Raw genomic sequence first — 24,318 nt, 5'->3', positions numbered from 1 at the left:
ACCTATTGCTTTGCTGCTCTGGTCTGGGGCATGATTTCCATTTAAATATAATTTAATTGACTAACAATGAAAATTAATAAGTTTAAATAAATTTAATTGACAATACTACACTGAGCTAATAGATTACTAAGTGCAGTGATATGTATACCACTATTTAGATTTGCATTATACCTTATGGTATCAAGTTCAAGATATATGTTACGCTATACCATAATGATGGCAATGCTAAATTTAGTTATATTCTTGCTAAAAAGTAAATTCCTTAGCTAAACATAAAGATATATGCCCAATAAGTGATTAGAATTAGAACCTTTTGAGATACTAATTTATCACAATTAAACCATACTATTCTTCTGCCCTACTCGTTATATGCTATGAAATTTGTGCTAAAACACAGATACAATAGCATCATGAGTAGAGTCATACAAAATCACTAGCTAAATTTAAAAATAAACTAATGAATGTGACTAAGAAGAATATTTAAACTATTTGTAAAAACACTATTTAATATGTTAATGAAAAAGACAGTAAAAATTTCCAAAAAACCTATCCTTTTCCATGAACACAATTCTGCATCCTGGCACTTTATCTTGTATGCCTGATAATTCCTTGATGTCTAGCTTTCTGCCTATATTAGCCACAAACTGGTATCCTAATTTGGTTGGTTACCGGTAACCAAACTGACAGCCTACTATTATTCAATGTAGAGGTCACTGTAGAACTCTACATTGAATAGTAGTAGTAAACAGACAGGATACTACTGTTCAATGTAGAGCAGTGGTTTCCAACCTTTAGGCCTGCGTACCGGTCAACCACATTGTGATGTACCAGTGTGTTAATTAATGAGTACATAAGTTGTTTATGAAAAGTCACCTAAATAATTAGGTAAGCAAAACAGAGCTATTTTACTAAAAACAGAAAAACATTTATTAATTAAGAAAATACAATTTATACATGAGGTTTTTATATTTTCACATAACTGGTGGTTTAAACATTTTCTTGTTTACTTGAATTGTTTTGTTTCTGTTTCACTTTTACTAGTGAATGGATATCTGGATTGATTAGTGTGAATTTCAGTCAAAGATCTGATTCAGTGTTCATAGAAGTTCTATATTTATTTTTCATTGCTGAAAATTCAGCATCACACCAGTAGAATTAAATGATGTTAAAACTTTCAATGCATGTTCAGAAAGTAGAAGATATTCTTGGCAGATAGATAGTTAAAATTTTGTTAAGTTTGAACTCTTAAACTTCAACATAAAACCCCTTTGAGACACTGAGACTAAATCTGTGACTTACTCCATGTACATCACATCTTTTGGGCTCTCATTCAAGAATGCTAAAGGGTTCCTAATCCAATTGTGCTGTAAACTCTTCCTTGAAATATTTTTCAAAACTTGTGTGCAAAGATTTTATGTTTGTGGATGTCATCAGTCACATTTTTGGTCATAGATATGTTATTTTTTTTTAATAAAATTGTGATGTGACGATAACATGCTCACTTTTTATACTTTCTCTTCCGTTAGTTTTAATTTTCTTTAAAAAAAAAAAAAAAAAAAAGCATTAATTCTATCACTGGAATCGAATGCTGTGCTAGTTATTCCTTGCAAAGTCAGATTCAAGTCATTCAGTTCGGAAAAAATATCTGAGAAAATGTCACTAATCAACCTCTGAAGAAAGACTGATCCTATAAAATGAGAAGAAGAAAAAAAGAGGGGAAGTAAAGTTCCATGAATTAAGAAGTACAAGTTGTTATTTGGTTTTTAGGAGCATTAGCAACTAAGGCCATATTGCTCCAGGGATATGCGGTGGTCATTACCTGACCTTTCCGCATCCTCCATATTTGGTGGTCACTGCCTCAAACCCCGGTCTAATCAAGAAGCGTGTGCTAAGCACTGCTGCTGCTCCTGGCTATGGAGGCGCCAATAAGTACAAGAAAGAAAAGAGGTATATTTTCCAAGAAGAAAGACTGAAATACTTTCATAGATATGAACTGTGAAAAATAAAGTTTTGGCCTTAGTAAGATATTAACATTTAAAAAGTTTACTCTCCCATGAAGGAAATTGCAGGGTGGCTTCATTCACAGCCCATGTACTGGTAGCTCATTCCTTGTGTACCAGTACTGGTACACAAGGAATGATGAAAGATGTCCTCCCAATTCCTGGTTCTGGAAGGCTGGGTGGTTTTTTGTTGCTGGTTTGATGAAAGATCTGTAGATCCTGTGTATTGAAAGTGCTAGTGATGTGTTTAAGATTTTTCTACGCATAATTGCTTTGCTGGCCCTGATATTTTTTAGTGAGCTTAGTTTGTGTTCAGTGTATTTGATAATAGCAAAAAAATTAAATCCTGATCGTTGCACTCTGATTATGATCAGGGTTATGATTTTGCTCACTGAATTAGTGAGCAAAATCATAACCCTTTATGAGCTGTGTTCAGCCACAGTTGTTTCTGATGAAGAAAGTGAAATGAAAAATATTCATGAACAGGAATTCAGAATAGGTTAACTTGGGAAGCTACTATTCTTCATTCTTGCTGAGGTTTTTATAGCCAACCCACAGTTAAACTTCACCATCAAGTTTGCACTTGCATACTTGATGAAAGATCAGTATGCAAGTGCAAACTTGAAGTGAAGGTTGAGTCCATTGTTTTTGTCGACTTGACAATATTCTAATTGTCTGAAGCCACAGCTGGATATATTAACTTCCACATAAAGAACACGGACCAGAGTATACACTTCACCTTTTAACTAGAACAATATCTCCATCTTCTCGAGGATGTAGTTGTAAAGGTGTCTGACAAGAATCAATTCAATTATAACTTAAACCACCTTCCTGATGTCAAAGCAGGAATAATGAAATGCTTGATCCTGAGCTCCCTGCAAAACTGCATACTTAAACTGACCCAAAACTTTACTATGTGAGGCATATTTTACATTCAAAACAAATGGTCATTCTATTTCTGGAACAGTAACAGCAGGACTCCAAAGCCACAGCATTCCCCCACCCTAAACACAAAGAGGGAGGTTGCATCAGACCCTTTTCTTCTCATTCTAGGCCAGATGGGTACAACATTTGGAAATGGTCTGCATGACCACCATCTGAAGATATTCTAGTTTAAGGAGGTATAGCTAAGCAACATTAGTGGGAACAGGAGCAGAATCCCCTCCTCCTCCTCCCTACACTTCCTCCCTTGGACAAAAGAACACACACAGACTGATTGTGGATATATTGCAGAAATATCCTATTCTTACAGAATGTCAGAAATATTACAGCCTTATCAAGAGAAATTGTTCTATGCTACTAAACTTGCAATTGAACACGGCTGCAAGGTGGAAGCCACTGTCAGACTTTTCACTCAGCCATTCAACCTGTGTCTGTGTGCTAATCATAACTTGCTGGGTGTATCATTGTTTGAGGAATGCAATTAAGAGTGAAGAAAAACATGTATAGTTATCAACAACCATGTTAATTTAATCAAAAACCTTGAATTTCATTCTCATAAGTAACCAAGCAGTGAATTGCTAACTGCATTAAAACAATTCATATTAGCATATTCACAAGTAAATAATATTAATCTCTACTATGATAAACAACTTCTACTTGCTTTTTTCCTGAACTTATAGAACAGAATTGTCCCCATTGTGGAACCAGAAATTCTTCCTGATGGTGATCACGATCTAGAACGAACCCAAAAAGTAACTGAGAAAGTATTGGGTGCAGTGTATAAGGCATTGAATGACCATCATATTTTCCTGGAAGGCACCCTTTTGAAACCCAATATGGTGACTGCTGGCCAGAGCTGTACTAAGAAGTATAGTTTTGAAGATAATGCCAAAGCTACTGTAATTGCTCTCCAAAGAACTGTTCCAGTTGCTGTTCCAGGTAGGTTGGCAGTTATTGTTACCATGAAATAGTTAATGTAATTTAATTTACTGAAAATGAACATATATTAGAAGCTGATTAATTTAAGCAGAAGCAGTCCCTCCTAGTCTCATTTTATATAAAAAAAAAATAATCTGACTAGTGCTTAATTTCATCAAAAATAAACTATTTTTTGAAACATTGTACATATGGTATAAATGTTGAAACATTAAATTATTGCTTCTACACAAACTTAGTTGTTGACTCTTTGGATTTCAGACAGAATCCATCTTTTTACTCCCTTCTGTTTCACCACAATGTAGTTGGCAGAGTTTCTTTTTGCAAAAACTGAAGTGTTTTTCTCTTTTTTTTTTTGTAAATTTCTGCTTATTTTTATTAATGAATTGGTCAAATGTGTTATAAGCTCTGTTGCAAAATAGAAATGCAAATTGTGACATTAACATTCTTTGTTTATGCACTTGTGTTAAAGCTAGTTAAAGGTCTTTTTCAGTGAGATGATAAAGAAATGTATCATAATTTCATGAGATAGATATATATATATATATAGATATAGATATTTTTTATATTTTAAAATATATATATATTTTATTATACACAATTTTAAACCTCAAAAAGGTAACATTTTTATCTTACAATATGTAGTTGTGATATTTCAAGCAGTGAGGAATGCAATGTAATTGAATATCATCTGCAAACAAAACGTATAATGAAAATGTTTAGCGCATAGAAAGAAATGCAAAAAATTGATTTTTCATTTCATGGTGACATTATACATTCCAAATGTTTATTTGCATATTTTACCATTGAACATGAACTTCCTGCAAGTTGTACAGAATCATGCAAATATGGCCTCCAATAGTGAAACAAAAAAAAAAGTTTGTGGAAGAACAAAATCAGCAGGCATTGTTAGTGAAATTGCACAGAGAGAAGTAATATCTCTGAAAAATGGACAGTTCAATTGTTATTGATTTTAGTAATCAGTGATTTCATGTACATCTCATTGTCAATGCAAAAAAAAAATTTTGAATCAGTGGCGGACAAAAAAACTGCATCACTTGTGAATTTTGCGCTGCATTGTGGGTTTCAGAAACGTTCGAAATGCACTTGTTAGATGGAATATATAACTAACAATATATATCGGGGGCATACCATCCTGACTGCATAACACAGACTAAATTTCCCCGCTAGTCAGATGGTCTGGGGATGCATAACAAACAAAAGGGGGGCAAATTAAGTTTATTAACAGAAGGGTGAATGCAGAAACCTACATTGCTATCTTGGAGGAGTCCTGAAACCTGTTATTAGGGATCACCACACAGACATCCAAAACTGCATTTTTCAACAGGACTCAGCACCTTGCCACACAGCAAAATTGGTAAGTTTTATGCTGTTTAGATTTAATGATGAGTTTGTCTTGTCTCACAAGGCTTAAAATATACTTACACCAATGTTTGTCCTCGTTTTTCTTCCTTAAAGTGCAGTCATACCTCAGAAATGCTGGCATTACAGTGTTGGACTGTCCTGGCAACAGTCCAGATTTCAACCCTATTGAAAATTTCTGGTACGTAATGTCATCCAAAATTGCTCACAAGAAGCCAACAAGTAAGATTCATCTACAGGGGAGCATTGTATGGGTGTGGTACCATGAAATTGGGCAACCGTATATCCAGAAGTTAATGCCAGATTGTTGCAAGGCTGTAATTGCAGTTCGAGGAGGAACAACATGTAAATTCAATAAAATGTATTTTATCAAATTTACAAATTCAATAAAAATACATTTGATGTCATGATTGCCATTTGCATGATTTCACATATTTCCGTTGATTATGCATATTACCCTTTGGGAAAGATATTTATTGCAATTATGTATATCAGGTAGGGTCTCTATTGTGATTTCATTCACATATATATATGAATAATGCAAATAAATTAACAATTATTATAGCAAGATAAACAATTATTATAGCAAATTATACAATTAAAAACTGAAAGGAGAAGAACTGATTAATGCCATCAATGAATTCTAGATAGAACATTACATCAGTCTTATTATGTTTGAGCATAGTTTGAGCAGTTATTAAACGTGCAGTATATTAAAGGCAAGTATATATAAGCTGGTGGCAACTAATCGCTATAATAGTTAACTAGTCCATGGTTCTAGCTTGGTAGGATACACATAAATAATGGAAATAACAAATATTGAAAGAACAAAATAATTAATAAAGTAGAAAATAATAACTAAATACATATGTCATGCCAATTATAGGAAGAAGGTGACACATTGAAAGAGACTTTATCAAGGGCTAACTTCTTCAATGTGTCCTCCTACAATTAGCGAGCTATCAGTTTCTGATATCATCTGCCTGTTAATCCATGCCGAATAGTAATAAAAGATATCAAAAAGAAAGATAGCTATAATAATAGTAACTAAGTTAAAGTTAGACGAATTTTGTGGTAGTTATATATATATATCCCATCTAACAAATGCATTTCGAACATTTCTGCAGAACACATTATTTTAAAAATTCACAAGTGATGCAGTTTTTTTTTGTCCACCACTGTACATTAAAGAACCAATATCTCAATCGTGGTAACAATAATTTTTGGCAATTGTGTACATTATTTTGGTCCCAATTGAAATTAGCTTTCCTGAAGCAGCATGAGGGTAAAAAAAAAAAAACTATGTATGATTAATTGATCAGATAATTCAATTTGGTGAAAATTGAAAGCCTTAATTTTTTTTTTTTTTTGTTTCTTAGCTTTTTCCTATTTCTTAAATTATAAAAAAATTATTACCAGCATACTGAAGCAACACATGTTGAAAAGACATGGTTACAAGGTTGTCATGAATGAACAATCTTTGATTATTTATCTTTTCTCTGACCAAATAAAATGGTCAGAGATTATCGTATCAATGTTATTGATAAATAACATTGATATGATTACCTCTACGATAAAAAGGTAATGGGGATTTCCAAGACTTCTGGGAGTCATAGGGGAACAAGTCAATACATGGGCTGTGTTTGGGTAACTAAGAGTAGAAACAGGTGCATGTTTACTAGCATTGGTGTACATGCAAGGAGTATATAGGTAATAAATTTGATAAGCTTGAAGTGCTAGTCAAGAAATCAAAGGCAGATATTGTTGGGATAACAGAGAAATGGTGTCACACAGACATAAGCAGTGCAGAATTGGAATTTGGGGAGTACAATGTTTACAGAAAGGATAGACAGGACAGGAAGGGAGGAGGGGGGGTTATGCTGTTAGTTAAGAAACGCATAAAATTTAAGGAAGTACATCCAGTTGATGTTGGTGGACAGTGCAATGTCGAGTCTGTTTGTGACATAAGCACTGGGAAAGGAAAAATGAGAGTAGGCCTACCAACTGTGTGGTACTACACTTAGAGTGGTAGAAAATGAAAAAGACCTGGGAGTAATTGTTTAGTCAGATATGAAATTTTCAGAGCAGTGCAGACAGGCTGCCAGGTCATGGGGTGTTGTCAATGATATACAGGAATTTTGCTAGTAGGGAAAAGGTGATTATCCCTTTGTATAAGGCAATGGTCAGACCACGCCTTGAGTACTGTGTGCAGGTCTGGAGGCCTCATTTTAGGAAGGATGTAGAGTTGCTTGAGAGAGTACAGAGAAGGGCAACAAGATTGGTGAGGGGAATGAAGGGGTCCTCTTACAGAGAAAAGTATGTAAGTTCTGCAAATTGCAGTCTGGGGACTAGGCACCTGCGAGGTAATCTGATTTGAGGTGTTGTATAAGGCCTTGAATGGGTTGAGCAGGCTCAGTTCTAATGGGATTCTTCCTCTTGCTCAGATTGCAAACCTGAGGGGGCATAAATTCAAATTGATTAAAGACAGTTATAGAACAGATGTGTAGAAATTTGCCTTTAGCCAGTGGGTAGTGATTGCTGGAAAAACTTCCATATGTTTTGCAAGTTTATAGCTTAAATAAATTCAAGGAGGAATTGGACAAATGTCTAGAGGGAATGGATATGTGAAAAATTCTCTTTTTTTTGGCTGGTGCTACATAAGCTTGCTTTCTTGCATTGCATGCCTCCTCTACTACTATATAGTTAATTTTGCACAAGATATAATACTTGTAAATTACTTCCAAAGTGGGCTTGGAATGTCAGTTGTTTTTTTGTAAATGATTTAAGTCATTTAATTTGTTTATTTTAACTGATACGAATAAACTGCTATTTTGCTCATTTCTTATGTGATGTTCATATAAGCCTTTATTTTATTCAGGCATTACTTTTCTGTCTGGTGGGCAGTCTGAAGAAGAGGCTTCATTGAACTTGGATGCCATGAACAGATATCCAGGGAAGAGACCTTGGGCTCTTACATTCAGCTATGGGCGTGCACTTCAGGCCAGTGCTCTGAAGGCTTGGTCTGGTAAGCTTGAATGTGTGAAAGCTGGCCAAGATGAGTTATTGAAGCGAGCAAAGGTAAGTTCACCCCTCCCTGTATTTATTTTTTAGTGATATAGATTAGGCATTTAAACAAAGGATTTAAAATTTTGATTGAAGTATTTAAATTGTTGATCCCTGTTTATTGATTATTAATTCATGCCCATTTAAGTTTCAGTAACTCGTTTTTGTCATTACAGAAAAGACTGATTAAATAAACTCTCATAAGGTGTTTCAAAAGGATAAGAGCTATTGCAAAAGTGATGTAACATCATGTAATGATAATTTGAAACAAAAATTACTGTTATGGTAAATACTGTTTATTGTGACGAGCTGTATTACAAAGATGTACAAGAATTTGTCAAAATGGCATTGTTACAGAGTACCAGACTTGTCCCAATGTGATATAATTAATATTCAATAAAATCACTTACCTTTGCATTAGCTTTAAACACTGGCATCGATTCCATGAGTTTCTGATGTTATCTATAATTAAACTCCAGGCATGAGGAATAGCTCTTCACTTTCCACGTTACTGAACCGTCACCAGTCTTGTAAACCTCCCCACACATTCTCCATAGAGTTAAAGTCCGGCCAGCATGGTGGCCAGTTCATCACTAGCTGTAAGAGAAAATGAATTGTGGCTTACAGCATCGTCTTGTTGAAGTTGATAGGGGTTTTTTTTTTTTTTTTTATCCGAGATCTTGATAAATTTCTTGAGAAAATGTTTGATAATTACATTCATGCTTGTAGATACAAATGCTAAACTTTTTTTTTTTTTTTTTAATCTCCAAACCATCACACTGCTACCTCCTTGTTGGTGCTTTGAGACTTCAGACTGGTTTTTGTGGTTGAACTGTTTCTTATCAATCCTTATGACCCACTTCATTTTCTGGTCCCAGCCATGTGATATATGCTTACTGCATTCTTTGTCATTTAATGCTTGTTAAGTGAAATTTACTTTCACAATTCTGAAGGTTACTTGCAGGTGAAGTATGTTCTGTGTAACTGGATTACTCAATACAGTATGTGCAGGACATACTGATATAAAATTTGCTGTTAATTGTTGGATTTCTCAACTAATTTCTCAATGTCTTTCTTTAAACGAAGTACCAATGCTGGTTGGCAGTTTTCACATTTTCTCAGTCTGTTCCATCAGTGTTCGTTTAGTTTTTACTACATGAATAATGAGAACAGTGCAATCACTTTGCGTAGCCATTATAGAATGTTTTGGCTTTTTTACAATTCCTGAATTTGTTCTAATGGAGTGGGTGCTTTTCCTCTTTCCATTTCATCTTATCAATTTTAATTTCTGTTAAATACAACTATTTGTAATTTCACCTAAAGCAATGTTACACTGCTTGATAAATATGAATCACACTTGTGTTCATTTGTACGAGGCTGTTTTGCATTTTAATTTAAGGTTGCTTTATCTTTGAGACATTCATTGCCCAGGAATGTTACTTGTGCAATTATTTCATTCCCTTTTATTCATATCTGTGATTGTGTGTGTGTGTGTGTGTGTGCGCGCACTATGAGATGCTTATTAACTATATATTCTTGCTGTTAAAAGATAAACTAACATAAGTTCACAGCTCATGTGAAGTTGGTGTCTTTTACTTACTATTTCTAGAATTGAATGAAATGAATGCTGTTTGCCTTTGTAATGTCCATCATTGAGATGGCTGAGGGGGAACAAAGGGGGTGCTCTTACCAAGAAAGGCATAGGTTCTGCAAATTGCAGCACCTGAAGAGTAGTCTTTTGCAAGGTGATCTGATTGAGGTATATAAGGACTTGAATGGTTTGAGCAGGCTCAATGCTGATGGGATTCTTCCCCTTTCTCAGATTATGCACCCGAGGGGACATAAATTCAAATTGAGGAAAGACGGTTGTAGAATAGATGTGCAGAAATTTGCCTTTAGCCAGTGGGTAGTTGATTGGTGGAACAGACTTCCATCTTTTGTTGTGGAAGTTGATAGCCTAAATAAATTTAAGGCTGAGCTGGACAGGCATTTGAAACAAATGGAGGGGGAAATGGGAGGTTTTTTTTTGATGATGCTGCATGAGCTTGCTTTCTTGCATTGTATGCCTCTGCTAATGCTAACTCTTTAAACATTACCTTTAAGGGGTTACACTGAATAAATATCTATATGGGAATACCCCGCATAGCGCAGTTAATTCGTGGCAAAAAAATACTGCGCTATGCAAAACCGTGCTGATCGAGGTATTATTAGTATGTATTTTAATGTAATGCGTTTTGACAATTTGATTATATGGGCAGAGTTGCAAAAATATATAGGTGTTGGTTTCCTATAAATTGATGCACAAAATTTTGCAAAAAAAGAAACTAAAATGATAAAAATGAAAAATACTAGTAGCAGAAATGATTTTTATTGCAGTATGCACATACCAAAAGAATATAAGTATATACTGTATTTTTATTTTGAAAAATAAATGATCAGCTTAGTTTGCACAGTGTCTTTTTCTTTTCATCTGCATACATCTCTTTATAACATCGAATGTCATTTTGCAACGCTTGCCTTACTTTCATACCTCGTTCAATGTTTGGATCTAGAACAACTCTCAGAGCCATTACATTTCTTCTTTCCACTTGTATTTGCATATAAAGGTGTAATGTTTCTAAAAAATAATCTTTAATAAAAATACACAGCAAAAAATATTTGTACAGCTTACGTGCAGCGCAATCAACTACCTCACAGCTCGGAATCTAGTGTTTTACTAAATGTACGAATGCTAGGAGAGTCCGTATATAATGGGTATTTCGACAACAGTCAGAATGGCCTTGAATCCACAACGCATTGGCCTACGTGCTGGCATTATAATACATATGTACATACATGTCAAATGTATTGGTGCATGACGCAGTTAATTTTTTTTCAATTTGTAAAACTTGCTATAGCAAAACCCGCGCTGTGTGTGTTTCAAAAATATTGGTACAAACTTTTAGAGGAGGTAGGTAACATCTAAAGGAATGTGAATCACATTGGAACCCATAACCGGAAACACTACAGGAAAGTAGTAGTAGAGGCACAAGAAGCAGAAATGACACAAGACAGTGGCAAACATTTATTTGACATAATATAAAAATGGAGTAAGAGATGGGTGCATTTCATGATGTTACAACAGATGCTCAAAGGTTCCACCATGAGATGCGATGCATGCATGACACCGATGCAGCATGGATTGGCGGACACGGTCAAACACACCTGGAGTTTCTTTGACAGTAGCAGCAGCGCAGAAGAGTCGCCACGAGATCCATTTCCATCTCCACAGGCAATTCATACACGATAGATTTGAGGGCCCCCCACAGAAAGAAATCAAGGCTCGATAAATCATGTGAGCATGGGGGCTAGGCAACCGGTCCACCACAGCCAATCCATCGACATCCAAAACGCCTGTTCAAATGGTCACGAACACACCTTCCATAATGGGCAGGCGCCCCGTCATGTTGAAACCAAATGTTGCATCTCACATTTGCTGAAGCATCATCAAGTAACCCTGGTAGAACATATTCAAGAAAGATCCGATATTTAGTGGAGTTCGTGCGGGATGGTAACAGGTATGGGCCGACTAAGCAGTCACTGACCATACCTGCCCACACATTTATTGCAAAGCGATGATGGGGCGCACACCGTGTGGGTTGTCGTGATCCCACACATGAGCATTATGCTGATTGAATAAGCCTTCTCGAGTGAAATAAGCCTCATCCGTGACCAAAACATAGGCTGGAAAATTCAAGTCTTGAGCACTTTCTTGGAGAAACCACTGTGCAAAAGACAAACATGCAGGATAATCTTGGGGGAGCAGTAACTGAACCCTTTGGAGATGAAAGGGGGTGTAAGGAATCGTCGTGCCAGACACTCTGTACACTGCAACGAGACATTCCTGAGGCAACGGCGTGCTGGTAGTAGGATTATTCTGGACAGTATTCAACACACTTTCTTCCATGGCAGGATTTCACATTGAACGTGGCCTGCCTGCACTACTCCTGTTACCTCTAAATGACCCATAATCGCACAAATTTTGATGTGTGTGCGCAAACAAACGGTGGTCTGGTACATGTCTCTCTGGGAAGCGTTCTCCATAAATTCGTTGAGCGGCTCGTCCATTGCCCTCTGCTGATCCGTACACTAGATGCATGTCTGCCAGCTCACAGTTTATATATCGATGCATGCTCTTCGTGCGGTGACTACTGCTTGAATGAGTAAACCAGAAATTTTCCCTCTTGTGAACTGATGAACAGTGCTGTGTACAGACTTACGGTCACGTTATGGGTTCCTGTGCGATTCACATTCCTTTAGATGTTACCTACCTCCCCTAAACGTTTGTACCAATATTTTTGAGACACCCTGTATATACAGTCAAACTTTCCCTATAACGAATTCAATAAATCCAGCAAAAAAAATTCGTTATAGAGAAATTTCGTTATACAGAGAATATCTTTTTTTATTAGAAATTGTTATCTAATTAGAAATTGTAACCAAATCTACATTTATTTTTAATGTATTTTATTTCAAAAACATTTTAAATTATGTTTACACAATTTTCGCCAGTAAGTATCACAGATTTAAAAAAAAAAATCCTGTAATTTTCATTTGCAAAACAGTACAGTACAATTAAAAAAAATGTCTGATTCTCAAAGAAAACCTCACATTTGTTCAGAGTATTAAAAACATTATCAGGAACATTTTCACAAAACTGTAGACCCATACGAACCGTTTTAAAAGCATTAATCATTTCTTCACGAGTTGGCTTTTCTACGGGTTGTTCTGGTGAGTCTTTAGCGTCATCGTTAATTTCTTCATGATCATGGTTGCGTCTAACGCTGTTCAGCAGTATTTCATCTTCATTTGGATGTTCTGCTGTAGGTCAGATGTTTATCTACATAAACATAACTATCCAGTGTTATTTCATTTTCGATGTTTCCCGACGATTCTAATAATGTCCAAAAGTTTTTCACTTGTGAAAGGGGCAGTTCATCTTGTTCGTCTAGTTGTTTGGCTTCTGTATTCAATGGAAATCCCGCTTTCGAAAAACAATTTTGAATAGTGTATTCGATGACATTTGTCCAAACTTTTGCCAGTTCAGAGATGCAATCTCTAAGGTTAATTGTAACCTCAGAGTTTCTATTTTCTGATAACACATTGACAATCTTCATTATTATTCTCTTTTGATAATAAAATTTAAAATTTTTAATAATGCCTTGGTCCGTTGGCTGGAGTTTTTACGTTACGTTTGGTGGTAAAAACAACTTCACACTTTTAAGTTTTGCAGAAATACTGGCAGGATGTGCCAGACAATTGTCAGTTACCAACACTATTTCCCTTTTTTCTTTTGTTATACGCTTGTCTAGTTTTAATATCCATTCTTCAAAAATATCACTTGTCATCCATGCTTTTTTTATTAAAGGTGTAGTCAACTTCCAAAGGTTGTGTGCCTCTAAAACATCTTGGGTTTTTTGATATTGCAATGACTAAAGTCTTAATTTTTCACTTGCTCTCATATTTGCCCCAACTAGCACAGTGATTCTTTCTTTCTTTGCTTTTTTTCTGCCAAAACATTTATCATTGCTTAAAAGCAAGTGTTCTATTCAGTAAACATATAAAGAATAAACCCATTTCGTCAGCATTAAAAACATCCTTACCCTCATATTCTTCCAAAATCTTTAAGGTATTGTTCCTCCAACTGTTGCAATCTTCTTCACTTACATTAATGCTTTCTCCACAAACAACCTTTCCAGAATTCTGTGGCGCTTCTTAAATTTATCTAGCTACCCAGTGCTCACATTAAATTCTGTATGTCCAAGGGACTGTGCAGATTTCAGAGCTTGTTGTTTAATTATTAAGCCCGATATTGGGATATTCTTTTCACATATCATTTGCACCCATTTTAGAACAGCTTTTTCAACATCTTCGTATATACACAACTTAACTCGCTTCTTGTCTGCTCCTCCTTCAATTGCATTTAAAATTGATTCTTGGTTTTTTTAAAATTGTAGATAAACTGCTTGCAGGTATGCCATATTTCTCCGCAACATCTTTTTTCTTAAAACCCTGGTCAATATCATACCAATCTTTGCTTTATCATTAATACTTAAACAGTTTCTCTTCGACATTGTTTCTGCAATTCTAAAAATTACTAAACAGCAGCTCTTACCGATACTTTGCTGCGCTGGCCATATAGTGAATTGTTAATGCCGCCTACTCAATGACGTTCACTTGCCCATTCAACAGTATCACATGACCTTTCCTATCAATCACTTTAAAGAAATATATGACTTTCATATATACAAGAAAGAAAATCTATGATTAATGTATGCTGTATGTTACTTTTCAGAAAAAAATAAAAAAATACAAGAGCACATAGCCTATGTGATTGACGAATGAAAAAAAAAAAAAAAAATTTATGAAAACCATCTACTGGGAGTCCAGTTAGATGAGAACGGACATATCATACAATGATTGACAGGAAGGTCACGTGGTACAGTTGAGGTGAGAAGCGAATGTCATTCAGTAGGCATTACTAAAAACAGACTGTGGTAGCATTGTATGTATTGCCGCCGCAGCATGATAAAGGTTTACCGCAACGAATTTCATTTTCCCCCTGAGCCAACATCAATTTACAAATCTACCCTATTTATTGTAAGGTTTATGACCACTTTTAAGAAAACTCATTTGATTTAATAAATGTAATAAAAATGAAACAAAGACCCTCCTACTGGCGTCAATGGCCACATGAGTTCACTAAAAATTGATTATTTAATTCCAGATACTAATGCGCAATTTCGGAAGGAAGGAGGCAGTATATTTGAGTGGCTGTTAAGCAGTAAATGCTTAAATCTTCAAAAATGCTTTTACTAATTTTTTTAAAAATTCGTTAAATAGAAGTTATTCTATTAAATAGAACAAGTTGTTGTTCGTTAAATAGAAGTTGTAAATAGAATATATATTAAGTAACATAAATATCTCATGTCATAGGAGAAGTTAGACTGTAATCAAAATGCAGAAATTCTAGGTTGCAGTCAAAGGGAATGATTCTTTTGTATGACGGTTTGCTGGACTGAGGGCAGCAGGTGAGAACCCTGCATGGAAAATCCTTCAAGGTATACATCAGACTATTTTATACTGCAGGATACTCTTGTATTACAAAGGGTCGTGCTAGTATTTTATTGCACTGAATTTTCTAAACAAATCTTGGTGACTGTTAAATTGTTTTGCAACTAAAGCCTTCTGTACCAATCAACTTTTAAATGTTATCAAAATATAAAAGACCCTACGAACACCTGAATTCACAGGGTGAATTCAGGTGTTCGTAGGGTCTTTTAAGTGGGATGATATTTTTAGGTCACTGGGTACTAAGAGCAGTGGCACATTATACCTTCACGGAGCCCAAAGCAAAATGGAATTTGGGGCCCCATCTAAAGAAAAAACTAATAAACAATGTTTTCAATTTCATTTTATTGTGATAACAAAACAAACAAATTACAGTAGAACCTGGATAAGAAATTCCTGCATAAAAAGTTTCCCCTGTACTAGGTTTGATTTAAGTCCTGTTGTAATGTATTATTTTCCCACATAAGAAGTTTCCCAGGTAAAATTTTCCCGCAGTAAAAGTTTCGTGATAAAGAATACACAGGGTATTATTATATTGATGTTTTCCCACTTAATAAGTTTTTAAATATAGAAATTATTTATTTTTAATATTAAACAATATAAACATTTGGTAATCAAACAAGTTAGTGCCAAACATCATTTTAGTTCGTAGTAAATCACCAAAGTAGGTGAAATAGCATTGTTTTTGTTATATCTGATATTGTGAATGCCTTCACAAGTTCCCTGATTGCACTACCTCCAATAAGCAACGCCTTGCCGACTTGGAAGACCAACGTTACTTATTCTCTGCGGATACCATCACACAGGGGTGGTAGCATCTGCCGAGAATCGATTGTCGAAGCGTTGCTTATTGGAGGTAGTGCAATATCAGGGAAAATCTTTGCGAAGGCATTCACAATATGAGATAACAGAAACTATGCCATTTGGTGGTTTGCTACAAACTAAAATGATGCTAAAACCCTTTGAGTATAAACATTCTGATATAAGAAGTGTCATATTGCAATTGTTTTCATTGAATTCGATACGTAGATCATGTTAAGTTCTGATGGTTGTGAAGAGTTCTGAATTAATTAGTAGGTTGTTGCTCTGTCTTATTGTAATTGTGACCTTTTTAAGGTATGTTGAAACTCCAAAGAAGCTCATTCTTCCAACTTGGTAATGAGTTTACCAGTAGCAGAATGTTAAGCAATTAGAAATCTTCAGTTTAAAAATATATCCCATAGGCAGTAAAATATTTATAAATTCTGAAATAGTACTTAAATTATCTTTAACTTATGTGTACATTTTCATAGTTAATATTTCATACCTTTTGGGTTATTTTCCCTTCTAAGAAGTTTTCCTGCATAAGAAGTTCTAAACCTCTAGTCCTTTGGAAAACCTCGTATCCAGGTTCTACTGTATATGACTTGCATTATGGGCACAGAAGCTGATGCACCAACAATTAATAAACAACAACACTGTATATGACAAAAGAACTAAATATAAAATTTCATCAAAATCAGTAAAACCATTTTTGAAAAAAAAAAAAAAAAAAAAATGCGATCTTCAAGTTCATTGACCTCGACAGGTAGAAAATTCAGTTTCCGATAAAAATCACTTAATGTTATTAAAAAATAGCAATGAGTTTTTGAAACTGATTCTGGGTCCTAGGCAGATGTATTTTTTGCCCATAGGGTAAAGCACCATTGCTTTAAAAATCAGTACTATAATATACTTTACAGTGGGCATTGTACCTTCATGGGACCCAAGGCAAAATGGCATTTGGAGTCCCAGTCTAAAGAAAAAAAAACTAATAAACAACCTTTTGAATTTCATTTTATTGTGACAACAAAACAAATTATATGACATAAGAACTGAATATAAAATTTCATCAAAATCGGTAAAGCCATTTTTGAAAAAAAAAACCTAATTTTCAAATTAATCTTAAAGTTCATTGACCTTGGCAGGTAGAAAAATTCAGTTTCTGATAAAAATCACTTAATGTTAGTAAAAAATAGCAATAAGTTTTTGAAATGGTGATTCTGGGGGCTCACTCTGATCTGGGCCTTAGGCAGATGTCTTTTTCACCTATAGGATAATGTTACCATTGGCTATGAGGGTTGGTCATTTAATTTGCAGACTGGTGCAAGATTTTCTTTACCATGGGAACTTTCCATAACTACCACTAGTCACTCTCCCTGATCAGTACTGAGCAGAGTCTGAGAATGGCAATCGAGCTAGTGTTGCGTGAAGAGTATTTAGCCACGTGTCACTGAATATTGTTTTGAAGCAAGAATTATGTTGGACGTACAGATTGAACAGTGATATGTGATTCCAATATTGTGTCAGACGGGGCTTAAATGCATCAGAAACAGATGAATGAAGTATGGTATTGAGTGTCTTGGTAGGACTGCCATATTTCAGTGTGAAGTAATTTCTCCATCAAGACAATGCCAGGCCCCATACGGCTAATATTGCACAGGCAGTGATCACTGCCATAGTTGCCGAGGTCTGCAACATCCCCCGTGTGATTTCTTTCTGTTTCCACATCTGACGAAAGCTTGAAAGGGCAAGCGTTTCATATCCGACAAAATGATGCTCTCAGAGCCACAACGGAAGCACTTCAGTCTTTCGAAAAATGGCCTGCAAGAAACATTTAATGTGTGAGTATGATGACATTGATGAAAGTGTGTAAAGTTCAAAGGCAAGTATTTTCAGGAGATTCAGGTGATGGCAATTAAAATAAGTTCTTGCACTAGTGTGTGAATTAAATGATTACCTGTCGTATTTATCAAATTATCCTGGATGTTACAAATGTTTGTAGCATCCAGGATTTTGCAAAAGCAAAGCCTCACAAAAGGAGGATGCCAAAATGGATGACAAGAGTTGGCAAAAATACAAAAAATACTACTGATCAGAGCAGAAAAACAAATGCAGAGTATGCAAAACCACTGGCAAAAATAGATAAGAATGAAAATATTCTTTTATGTTAATAAAGAAGAAAAAAGAATGCACCAAATCATATGGGTTTCCCTTGTGTATGCCGTGCAACTAAATACACAGTGGATTCTGGTTATTTGGGCCACCGGTTAATCGGGGCAGCCGTTTATTTGGGGCAAATCTTAAAAAATAGAAACCAATCGAGAAAATAGCCAGGGTTTACTTTGCTTAATTGGGACAGCATGCCGTTTAATCGGGGCAGGAGACCGCAGCATTGGAGATTACCCTACGATTGTCTCCGACGGTACCACGTGGTTCGGTCGAAATTCTGGAGGTCACAACCATAAAACAATTAGTAGTCGCCTGTTTATTGGACTTTTCTATTAGTGAAGTCTATCATAAGCGTACAGTAAATTCTATCTTACTGAATTTGTGATAATACAGACAGCTGGAATTCTGTGGGTTATTATGGTGAAGTGTGTTTACACTTCCATGAAATCTTCAATCATATAAAAAAATCAATTTTCAGATCTTCTCTTCATTCCTATTTTTAAAGCTTTGTAACTCGTTACTCCGTTCTCACTTGCACGTATCGTGTTACTTGCAATTTGTGTATGCCGTGTTCTTTGTTATTGATTGTTTATCTTTTTACTGTTTTAAATTTTTTTTTTATGAAAACCCCAAACACGAAAGGTATCAAAACCTATAGTACTTAGTACCGTGCATGGGTTGAAGTGGAAGTATGGGTGGAGGGGGATGTCGGAAACTTAGCTCTAGAGACTAAACATGGGTTTCACCACTTCAAGCCTCCAATAAGCAAAGTGGTGGTATTTCACCCGTTGATGAAAGTCATCTACCAACCCCCACCCACAAATGTCAACTAGTTTAGTTAATATGTACAGTGAAACTTCCCTTTAATAGACAGCCATGGGGAACGAAAATGTGTCCGCTAACAAGAAGTCTGAGGGAGGGGAAAAAAAAGAAAGAAAGAAATCGTTTAATGTAAAATTAAATTATATACAGATTTTGCACAATATTTTTGTAAATAATATACATACAATTGTGCTATGCATATTATGACTTTATCTTAAGAAAAATACATACAGTAATCACTTTTCTTCTGCACCTTCTTCAGGCTGATAATTTTGTTTTCAACATTTGTTTGGAGTGAAGAAACCATCGAAAGTCCTTCAGTATCTTCTTCAGCGGCAAAAAATCATTTTTAAATGATTGATTTGTATGAGCGCTTCTTCTATTTTCATCGGTGGTTCGTCGTTAATATGTTCTTCGACAGAATGACCTTCCATTTCTTCATCCTCATAAGGAACTTCTTGAAAAATATCGATGATAATGTCGTTGATATCTAGAGCACTATCTTCTGTAGTGCGGTTAGTCTATATCTTTGTAGCCAGGGTCACTTGTAGCGGAAGTATCGTACATTATCAATAGATGTTGAAGTTCTTGTTCTTCTTGGTGCTCCACATTGCTGTTCACAACTTCAATTTTTGCGTTTGAGAAGCCAGACTTTACAAAACAGTTCATGACAGTTTGTTTTCTAATTGCGTTTACTGAAGAGGAAATCCATTGAATTGCATCTAGGATGCTGAGTGTCTTTGCAAGGTCACTCGCACATGTTACATTGTTCATGTTTGCAATGAAATGTCTTAAAACACGTTTTCTGTAGTGAAGTTTAAAATTTTTTATTATCCCTTGATCCAAGGGCTGACACTCTGCAGATGTGTTTGGTGGCAGAAAAACGATTTGAATGATACAATTCAGTGTGCGGGTGAGATGCAGCATTATCCATGAAAAGAATAATTTTTCTATTTTGACGAATCATGTTTTGGTTAAAGTGACTTATTCATTCGCTCCTGATATCTCGTGTCATCCATGGTTTTTTTTATTAGACTTCCAGTCGACATTCAAAAGATTCAACTTTATGCCCTTGAAACAACGAGGATTTTGTGGTTTTCTATAACAAGAGGTTGTTCAGTCTCCCAGCATATTTGTACACAATAGTACAGTCAAGCATTCCTTAGAAATTTTTCCATCCTGGCACTTTTCGTTTTTTAGACTCATTGTTTTTTTCAGGAAGAGCTTTAAAGAACAACCCTGTTTCGTCACAGTTGTAAATATCCTTAGCTTCAAAATCACAACATAAATCTTCCAATTTGATGGTCCACTCTGCTACAACCTCAGTATCAGCAGATCCTGGGGTTGTAACAGAGTGGACCTTCGCCACTTACGGTTTTCTAAGAAATTTTATGCCGCGTTTTGAACTTGTCTAGCCATCCCACAGAAGCTTTGAACTCATTTACTCCCATAGATTTCGCAACCTCCAAAGCCTTTTCCCTAATAATAGGGCCCATTAATGGGATTTTTTTTTTTTTTTTAGCACGTGCGTGACAAAACCACTCGTACATAACATTGTCAATTTGAAGTCCAACAGTTTTCAGGAATGATTTTTGAACCTGATTATTTACGTGTTGCCAAAATTGTTTGAGCAGTTCATTTTTTTTCTTTAGGATGTTGCTTACCTGAGTCTTCCCGATTTTGAATTTTGCAGCGAGATTGCGAACACTTTTTTTTTGCCGATCATACGCATTAATGAGTTCGACTTTATCTTTTAAAGTTAAATGCTTACGAGAAGACATTGTGCACTTCACACGACACTGAACAAAACTGAAAACAAACTCAAAAGACGAAAGGCCGACCATATCCGCCCCCCTGCACACACCGAATTCATCAGAAGTTTTACACCTGCCTTAAAATTCTTGAAAAAGGGTTTAGCACCATGACGTAACCTTGATAAAATTCAGAGAATCGGATATAGAAAATAAACACACGATTGAGGCAATACGTGGAAGAAATGTTCCTAGAAAAAGGGCCGTGAGCTCGCCCGCTGTCTGTTATTGGGAGATCAAATTAACTGCTAATCTAAATGAAACAGTGCAGATTGCCTGTCCGTGTCCATTACAGAGAATGTCCGCTAGACAGAAGCTGAAAACACGTTAAAACCAGTAGAGGAGAGTTGGGGAATTTGAAAATGTCCATTGTAGAGGTGTCCGTTAGAAGTTTCACTGTACATATTACAGTGAGTATTAATTATTCCGATTATCACGTATATTCTTCAGATTTTCACGTATCATTTAATTTTTTAATTGGTAAGGTAATAAAGGGTAAATTTGTGCTTAATATATCTTTGCTTTTATAGCATGTGGATAATATTCCTCCTATTTTTGCTAATTAGAATCGCTGTTTAATAGAATTAAAATTCAATTCACAAACGTGATCACAATGACCAGCGCTTACTGCATATCGTATAATGAACGGTACTTTACTATGGTGACTCCATCGTAACGTGATTTGATTGTACAGTGAATCGGTTGTAAAAGGGGGGGGGTACATTGTATTTTTAACTATTTACATGAAACTTTGGATAATTGGGGCAGCCACTTAATCAGGCCAAAATATGCACTAGTCCCAATGTGTCCCAAATAACTGGAATCAACTGTATAAAAATTCCCTCTGCATTTAATTTACTCAAACCTTTCAGAGCCTTAATGATTTTGATCTTGTCATCCCACAGGTGACTAGTTTCCAAATGCTTTAGCTTACAAAACCGGTCTCTCTTGATAAGAACACCCCCTAAACCAATCTTGTTGCTCTTCTCTGTACTCTCTCCAATAGATCAACATCTTTCTTGTATATAGCATTAGAGTTCAGCCTCATTGTTTTATATAATGGAATAATCACCTATTTCTACTGGCAGAGTCCTATGTACCATTGACAGAATTCATGAGCTGTCCTAGCGCACTGTTAAGAAAACTTCATATCTGAATGCGTAGTTAAGTCCTTTGTTATCCACAATCTTAAGTTTGAGTAAACAAGTGTAAATTACTCTGTTACCCAGATGGAAGACCTAGCATTTTCCATTGCCTCTGCTGCTATTTTTCAGCTCATCCAAATAACTTTTCAGTGTTGTAGCAGCATACATTGATTACTGTCATTAACCACCATGCCCACCTTTATCATTTTCAAACCAAATAAAAAGCTATACTGAAATCTAAATAAATGATGCTCTTAAAGTTTTTTTTCTTTCCATCCAATTCTAAATTTACTATTGATGCTTAATTCCGCACCTGTCCAGATCTAAGGACTCCATAATCTTTCCTGGCACATTAAAACTGATAGGTCTGTATTGCTCATTTCATCATTTGAGTCACCACCTTTGTGAATAGAAAACACATCCCCAGTCTGTATGATTTGTCTGGATCTAAAGATGTTTCATAATAATAGCTGAAGGTTTGCTTACATCATTTGCCACTTCCTTCAATATACTTGAATGGATTCTATTTAGCTCCTGGTACTTTTTAACTGTAATTTCACGTCTAGTCTCTTCTCAGTTCATCTCCCAGTTAATATTAGCTAAACCACTAGTATCTTCTACTCTACAAACTTTCCTTGCATGTGTGTGTGGATGAAGATGTAAGATGTTAATTCATCTTATCAGCAACCATTTTATGATCATTGATATTGTTATACAGATACTGAGTGGACCAATATGGTTGATTCCTTTCCTTTACTACTAACATAAGTAAGCAATTTCTTGTTGCTGTCCTATGCATTCTGAGCTAAGGACTTCTGCCAATCTGCATTAGAATACCTAACCCCCTGAGTAACTTTACAGCAAATATACAGAATGTATATTTGCTATAGAAATCAATAGCTCTTTTTGTCATATGGATTGGTTATGAAGAATTTCTTGAAATAAATTATTCTTGAATCACTAGGTAAGAGTATTTAGAGAAATATCACTTTTGCTACCATTACAAAATTTCCTGTCTCTTTGATTAGTGTGTGAATTATAATGTAGTAAATTGATAATGTATTGCTTCAATAAAATATTGTTTAAAACTTGCTGATCCCTATTACTTTTTACATAACTGTTATCTTAGATAATCAAGTAAGAGCTCTTTTGCATGTCAGCTTCCTGATTGTTATAAAACATTGAATGTACGCTGTGATTGAAAATATTTTTTATTTTTCTAGGCAAATGGACTTGCATGCATGGGCCGCTATGTAGCTGGATCAATCAAAAGTTTAGCAGCAGAAAAGTCCAATTTTGTTCCCGTCCATTCTTATTAGAAATTTTTCTTAACATTCTGCTCTATTTCATTAGCTGCAAGATTTTATCTGCATCCCCTCCCCCCCTCCTCTTTCTACCTATATTCACATGATATATAACAGAACATTCACTGAATGTTTCTTTATATTATCCTTAAAAGATGTCTAGATTGTTGCATGTTGCTTTGTACTTTCTGCTGCTGCTTTCTGTCATACTTGTGCATGCTTTATTCTACTTGTATTTTTTTATCTATTGGCTTACTGTTTTTCTGTTTAGGCCAATGGGGAAGCCTCCCTTGGCAAGTATTCTGGTGGAGTTACTGGGGCTGCAGCAGAAGAAACTCTCTTTATCAAGGACCATGAGTACTGAATATGTAAACCAGAGATTTCACCTATATGTAGAAAGTTTTAATTGTCTTCTGCTTAATGGCTGGACAACTTAACTGTGCAACTCCTGTAAATTACTGTGTATTCAGGAACCTTCAATGCTGAATTTACTTGAATATGTGTATAAAGCATAGTATTATCACTGTAAACATTAATGACTACTGTGAAATAAAGTTATTCCCTCTCAGTTTCTGATACATTTTAACAAATTTTTTCTTACATTTTGTAGCAGAGCTGATTCAGAGCATGTGCACAATGCTAAAAGTATAGGGATGTCCTAGTATATGCCAGCATCAAATTTTTTTAATACTTGATAGGGCACCAAAACTGTTTTGGCATATGATGAAACTGGAACTCAGTACTAGTCATTTGCCCATCCCCCTTGGAAGTGTTTTGATTTGGAACTTGAATTGCTTAATTCATATTGTAGCCTTACCATATGTAGCTTAAG

General features: G+C 35.4%; 1 protein-coding gene across 2 annotated transcripts in view; it reads left to right on the top strand.

Moving 5' to 3' along the window:
- The window catches only part of Ald1 (fructose-bisphosphate aldolase), a 90,273-nt gene extending 66,219 nt beyond the window's left edge, over positions 1–24,054 (top strand). Inside the window, exons 5-7 of one of the 2 annotated variants that reach the window (XM_090388001.1) lie at positions 3,623–3,881; positions 8,140–8,339; positions 23,758–24,054. In XM_090388001.1, the coding sequence (XP_090244127.1) occupies positions 3,623–3,881; positions 8,140–8,339; positions 23,758–23,850 (552 nt within the window). In that variant the 3' untranslated portion in view covers positions 23,851–24,054. Of the gene's footprint in view, positions 1–3,622; positions 3,882–8,139; positions 8,340–23,405; positions 23,735–23,757 lie in introns of those variants that run through there. The other variant, XM_090387993.1, reaches the window with a different exon arrangement.
- The last annotated feature ends 264 nt before the right edge of the window (positions 24,055–24,318 follow it).

This window comes from Mastigoproctus giganteus, chromosome 2, assembly GCF_048544385.1.
Source record: "Mastigoproctus giganteus isolate SK-2022 chromosome 2, ASM4854438v1, whole genome shotgun sequence".
NCBI classification, from domain to species: Eukaryota; Metazoa; Arthropoda; class Arachnida; order Uropygi; family Thelyphonidae; genus Mastigoproctus; species Mastigoproctus giganteus.
This window is presented reverse-complemented; position numbering and strand designations above follow the sequence as displayed.